The sequence below is a fragment of the Parasteatoda tepidariorum genome, chromosome 8 (genome assembly GCF_043381705.1).
Source record: "Parasteatoda tepidariorum isolate YZ-2023 chromosome 8, CAS_Ptep_4.0, whole genome shotgun sequence".
Lineage (NCBI taxonomy): Eukaryota > Metazoa > Arthropoda > Arachnida > Araneae > Theridiidae > Parasteatoda > Parasteatoda tepidariorum.
Window position 1 is genome coordinate 19,549,466 of NC_092211.1, and position 6,393 is coordinate 19,555,858.

At 27.7% G+C, this 6,393-nt stretch overlaps 1 protein-coding gene across 4 annotated transcripts in view; it reads right to left on the reverse strand.

The window, feature by feature from the left end:
- LOC107439559 (cellular tumor antigen p53) overlaps positions 1-6,393 on the reverse strand; it is a 30,946-nt gene that overhangs the window by 3,978 nt on the left and 20,575 nt on the right. For all 4 annotated transcript variants that reach the window (XM_043052507.2, XM_016052199.4, XM_043052510.2 and 1 more), the window contains exons 10-14: positions 5,602-5,712; positions 5,402-5,504; positions 3,621-3,745; positions 1,648-1,712; positions 902-1,011 (exon numbers count right to left, since the gene is read on the reverse strand). In XM_043052507.2, the coding sequence (XP_042908441.1) occupies positions 902-1,011; positions 1,648-1,712; positions 3,621-3,745; positions 5,402-5,504; positions 5,602-5,712 (514 nt within the window). The remainder of the gene's footprint in view (positions 1-901; positions 1,012-1,647; positions 1,713-3,620; positions 3,746-5,401; positions 5,505-5,601; positions 5,713-6,393) is intronic.

Genomic DNA, 6,393 nt, shown 5'->3' on the forward strand with positions numbered 1-6,393 from the left:
TAAAACATGATTATGTAGTTTGAATTTTCTGTTTCTCTTTGAAAATCGGTGAATTTTCTGAAAAAGCGGAATATTTATAAAAAAAAGTGAAATTTTTAGAAAAATCTGAATTTTTGATAAAAAAAAAAAGCTGAAATTGAAAATAAAAAAGTGAAAAAAGCAGAAAAATCCTATCCCTGGTTTTAAAAATTATCTTTAATTAAATTCATTTAAAAAGATTCACAATTGCAATAAAGAATTTTCTTTAAAAAAAATATTCTTTTAATGTCAGAGTAGGAGATCTACTTTTTAAGTTTTAATAGTTGTAGCATCTTAAGAATAAATTAATGCACATGTGGAGAAGAATATACTCATTACCCATTTTTTTCGCATCTATTTCGGTTTCGCATCACAGTTAACAAACCTGCTAACTTTTGGGCAGAAATTGCCCTAAATATTCAAAATTTCTGTTTTAACTTTTAATTTATAAAGATTTTGACCCCCTCAATTTATAAGCAACAATTTGAAAAAATACATAAATGAGAAAAATCTTAAAACCTTTTTCTTACTTAGTAATCTTTTAACTACCAATACCACTTTAAATAATGAGGAAAACAAGAACTTCGGAGTTGGCAACTGAGTTATGTATAAATGATTAGCTGTTTTAAGGCCAGGGTGATATTAACAACTCTTCCCTTTAAATTTTAATAAAATGGTTAATACAGATACACATTTCATTTCTCCTTTTGAATTCTTATTGTCTATAACTCAAGAGTGTAGCCGAAGATTGTAAAATCATTAATATGCTCACATTGTTTTAAGTTCAACTACATTGGTTATCATTTCTCCCTCCAAAACATTATGCATATTAAAATATACTTCTTTATTAAATTTATTTGCATAAAAATTCAAATATACTTACTATTGGTCTATCAGCCTTTTTACATCTGGGGGCATGTTTTTAATAGTTTTCATTATGTTGTAGTATTTCATCATTTGTTCCAGGAACTCAAAACACTTCCTGTCTTTCACCTGTAATGAAGCAATCATTTTAAAGAACTATTTCAGTTTCAAAATGTTATGCTGCTCAGATTATTAACAATTACAATCAAACGTTTTTAGCCTGAACCTCTAATCCAGGCTTTAGCAATGATACAAAAATTTTGAATTTCTATTCAAAAGCCTCTTTTTGATCAATCAAAGTGGTGATTGTTTTGATAAAATAAATCTTCTTTGAACATCTCATCTATAATGAATTTTTTAAAATTATATCTTTGAAAATTATTTCATTATGACTAAGTTTCTTGATAACTAAAATAATTTTTTTATATCTCAAACTTCATAAAACTTTGGTTTTTTGACCCTTTAACTGCTTCCCTGATCATCCAGAGTAACTTGGAGTTAACTTATGAGTAAATGCAGTTTTTTTAAAAAAAATTTACCTTTAATTAGAGCATTTTGCTTTTTATTAGTGTTTTCTCCACTTCATGCTTGGAATTTGAATTACTATTATTCTGACTCTTCAGGTCTATGTAAGTATACACCAAGAGACCTGAACAGACATCATCCCATTACTAAACTAAATTTTTTTTCTTTTTTTTAAAAAAAAAAGAGCTGAAATTTTTATCTGCTAAAATTTACATTCAGAAATTTTTACAAGAATCATACCAGTAATTTGTAATGCCCATCTTCATCAGGCATAGCTCTTGACTTCTTCGACTGATGACTTGAACCTATGTATGAAGAAAGCAATACTTTAAATTCTGAAATTTGAGAATAAATACAAAACCTATTTAGTCGGTTATCAAGGATGAGATTTTAGGTTGGAAAATGATAACTCTTAACAGCTCATTATATGAAATTTTGCTTAGTACTTTATCATTATTTTTTACAGTTTGTTGAAAAGTAGCATATTTTAATTGCTTAAAAAAATCAAAAACACTTTTTAAAAATTAAATTTATTGAATAGGAAGCAGTAAAAAAAATTCACAATATTAGGAAACATGAGTTCTAACATGGAACTGGCATCACAGATCACAAGAAACATAAATAGTGTATATGGCTCTAGAGTAAGCTTTAGTGTTGGTTAAACACAGATAAATCACTAAAACCATTATATTGCCTGCTCCCCCTAAAAAAAAGTGTGTGTATTTTTACAAATAACTATAACAAAATTAAAGGAGTTGAAACATCTTTATCACCCTCAAAATTTTAAAAGACCAAACAGCAACTTCTTTCTACAATTTTGGCAACCTACTAGAAAACAATTAGATTCTGAAAATGCTGTAAAAGCTGGCTTTCCAAGAAAACATTGATTCTTGACTCCCCATGGTTTTATCATTTGAGCAACCTGACATTTACATGGGATTAGTAAAGATAAAATATGGGTGCATACTTTGAAGGGAATAGTTCCTTATACCTGTAAGCTATAATCCAATTTTGCCTCCCCCCCCCTATAAATTTCATACTTGAGGACCCTAATATAATGTGTATTCTAAGCATCAGGGGTGATTGTGAGCTCAAGTCAAAATTCCGGAAAATTTCTTGTTAAAAAAAAATTAAATCGAAAAATTTGAAAAAAAAAAAAATTAAACAAGGTTTTTTCCTTTTTCTCAATATTTCTCAGTTTAATTAAAGTATATTTAAAATTTTACACATACCTATACCATTTACACATACCAATGATGTACAGGAGAAGTAATTGAAATTTACAAATATATCTTTCTTTCTTGAGTTTATGATTATAATAACTTACTGATATTCAATATTCTAAAAATGAATATTTATCTTGAATATAAGTTTATAAAGTATCTCTCTGGCTCTCTCTTACAAACAAATGAAATAAACTGTGTTTTTAAGTTCCACCTTTGAAAATTTGATTCCCGGAAACTTTTGTGATAAGTGATTTTTTGAAACGTCTGAACCTTAGATCTCCGGAAACTTTCAGATCACGGTTAGCAAAAAATCCGGATTTTTTCCGGAGCACAATCAGCACAACAAAATTCAATTTACGTATTTATATTACACTTTTAATTCCACAAATTTCATACTTGACGACCCTAATATGAGCATCTTAAGCACAAAAATAAAAAATTTACAGGTCATATTTTAAGAAAGTCACTCACAAGTAGCCTTAATGTGGGCATCAGAAGGCAAGTGAAAATAAGACAGACCGATGCTAACATAAAGAAGACAAGCTGGTTTAAGGTAAGATTCTCTGCTGCTGACCCACAGAGCTCGCGCAGGAAGTTAAGGGCCTTATGTGCCACTGGGTAGGTAGAAGAATAATGCAACATAAATGATTAAAACTTACAAGTCAAACCAAATTCAAGAAAATATTTATCGAAGTATACAAAAATATAAAGGAAATAGCCATCGAAAATTTCATTTAGCTCTTCTCAGAAACCAAGGTCCATTAATATGCTAATAATGAAAATATATTTTTGTTATTTCGTCTAGTGCTTTCTTTTTTCTTCTCCTTAATTTGTCCATAACACATCATTGCTTATGTTTAACTCCACAATGCCACAAAATTCTTTTGGCACATTATTCAGTAACAGTCTACTTGTAACAGATTTTGGAAGATTTATAGAATCAAAGTTTTAAATTTATTTCAAGAAATCACAAAATAACTATTATACCTGGTTCAACTGTCCCCTTCTTTCTTTTTTTGGATGGACCCGATTGTTCTTCTTCGGTCTTGCTGTCACGGCCAGGGCAGGCACAGATTTTTACATCTATCTTTTGCCTGCCAATGCACTGATTGCTAAAAGAGATATAGACCAATGAAATTTTTTTCAATACCGTAAATTTTTTTTACATCAACAGACTCATCGAGAATATTTTTGCGCACATATGCTAATTCAACAACCGTCACTTCCCATTCGAGAAAAATTGAAGATCTTAGTTGAAAAGAATAAAAAGCATGTTAAGTAACATTTCAGCAACTAGTTAAAAGGATCAGTAAATTAAATAAAATAAGTAGATACCTAATAAATATATAAATACTTAAGGATAACCATAACGTTAGAGTAAGTGTTTAAATCGTAGTGTCGATGAAATGTTATTCAAATGCAGTTCATAATCTTTTTTTTTAGAAAAAGCAATTGTCAGTAAAAATTAAGTAAAATTCATAGTGCCCATTATTCCTGAAAAAAATATTAATTACACATTCTTAAGATTGGTTATGACGAGTCAGATAATCTAATTCTAGATGCAATTACCAAAGGTTCCCGCAAAAATTTCTTAAGGGCTCCAATCATAGAAAATATTCAGTAAAATACCTCAAAAATAGTGCTTTTTTAAAATTTCTTTTAACAAGTGCAGAGTAGGAACTTTCATAAGTAATTTTAATAATTTATTCAATGCTAAAAAAAAAAAAATTTTTTTTGTTGCAAAAACCATGCTTTATAATATATGATAAATTATATATAATATGAGAGCAGGGGTCTGTCCCGAAATTTTGTGAAAGGTCCGTTTTTGTAAAATTGTGAAAAAATTACTCGTAATTTGCGAATATAAAATAAATGTTAAGTCACATTCTTTCAGCTTTTCAAAAAACTTTTTCAAGGAGTTTTTAAATTGTAAAGACATACAAGATTATGCACAACACTGTAAAGTTATAATTAAAAAATTAAAATTTTAAAAAATAAACAGCAATTGCTGCTACTAAATTAGAGATGCAACATACAAATATTTGGTATTTAGCCTATACTGCTGTACGCAGAATATTCATTTTGGACGAATAAAGGAAGAAGCATCTGCCGAAGACAAAATTTAGTTCGTTTACAGCTGTGGGTGAAGGGTCTGTTTTTAAGTTAAAATATTTTGTGAAGGATCTGTTTTTATGAAACGATATTTTGTGATGGTCCGTTAACGGACCCAAATTTCTTCTTTACAGACCCCTGGAGAGCATGAAAAAATAAGTTAGATGATCAGCTTAATTTTATATATTATATAATTTTTTTTTTTGTTGCAAGATGCACCACATAAACCCATTATGTCATCGTATCTGGAAGTTTGAAATATTCATGAATGGACTTAATTTCATATCATTGCAATATTAAATATATATATAAATAATTTTGTTTGAAAACATAACATAGTCTTTTTCCTAGAGGTGCAGTCTAGACTCTGTTCTGGAAGTTCATGACAATTAATGATTTATCAATGGAATGTATTATGAAATACCCCTAATTTGCTATAAAATTTATTATAATTTTAAAAAATTGTTATACAACAAATAAAAAAAACAACACCATCTAAGACTTTATTAGACCATCAAATCGAAAACTTAAGCTCCCCCCCCCCACGACTTTTCAGGAATTTTGATTAAATTCCTTGTCCTGCAGTCACAATTGATCATTAACATCAAAATAAATATGACTTAAAAGAAAACAAACAGAGAAAAAAAAATATTTACTCTTTTTCAAGTGAAAAGACAAGCATCAAAGGTCTTCGATTTGGGCCAGGACAAGATCCAAAACACGCAAACTTATAGATGTAAGTAGAAAAATTTTGACCAGCTAGAAAAAAAAAGAAAGAAAAATAAACTTATTTTGTTAATTAAATAACAATAGGCTAATAAATATGCAAATGTTTTAAAATTATATAGGATCTAACGTGGAGGATTATCGTATGGTATGATAACACTGTATCTCTTAGTAGTTGGGTCTACTTCATAAATGGCCATAGGACTTTCACATCTAACAAGGTGTTCAGCCTCTGGAATATCTATATCAAAAAGAGAGCAAGATTAAAAAGTTTTAGTAGCTATTAAAAATTAGTTAACATAAAAAAATATGAAGAGAAGAAAAAATACAATTGATAGGGTAAAATCATTTTCCAATCTTGTTTGAAGCAATGAAATATTTTTGTGCTTTGAAAAATATTTATAGTAATAAGGAAAATAATATTTATAGTTATAAGGAAGTAGTAATAACTATTTAACTAATAAAAAACATAATAAATATAAAAAAAAATCAAACCTTGATTTTATGCCAAATAATGAAAGTTTTTTTAATATTAACACAATTATATATTTAAAAAAAAAAAAAAAAAAAACTATTACCAAATGAAAATTTTAAACAGCACAATTGCTATTACATTAACACAACAATGATATTAAAAAAATAAATAAATAAAAACTTTTATCAAATTTGTTATTAAGGTAGAAGGTAGTTAAAAATGATCATTCAATAAAAAAAGAAAGAGAACATGTAATAGTTCATATGACTTAAGACGTTTCATACTTATGTAATAATTTGATAATTTATTCATATATCCTACAGAATTTAGTTACTTTGATTTAGGATTATCATAAAATCAAAATGTTTTGTAAAAGTCTCAATACAACCTCACTGACTTTAAAAAAAAAAAAAAAAAAAAAAAAAAAAAAAAAAAAAAAAAAAAAAA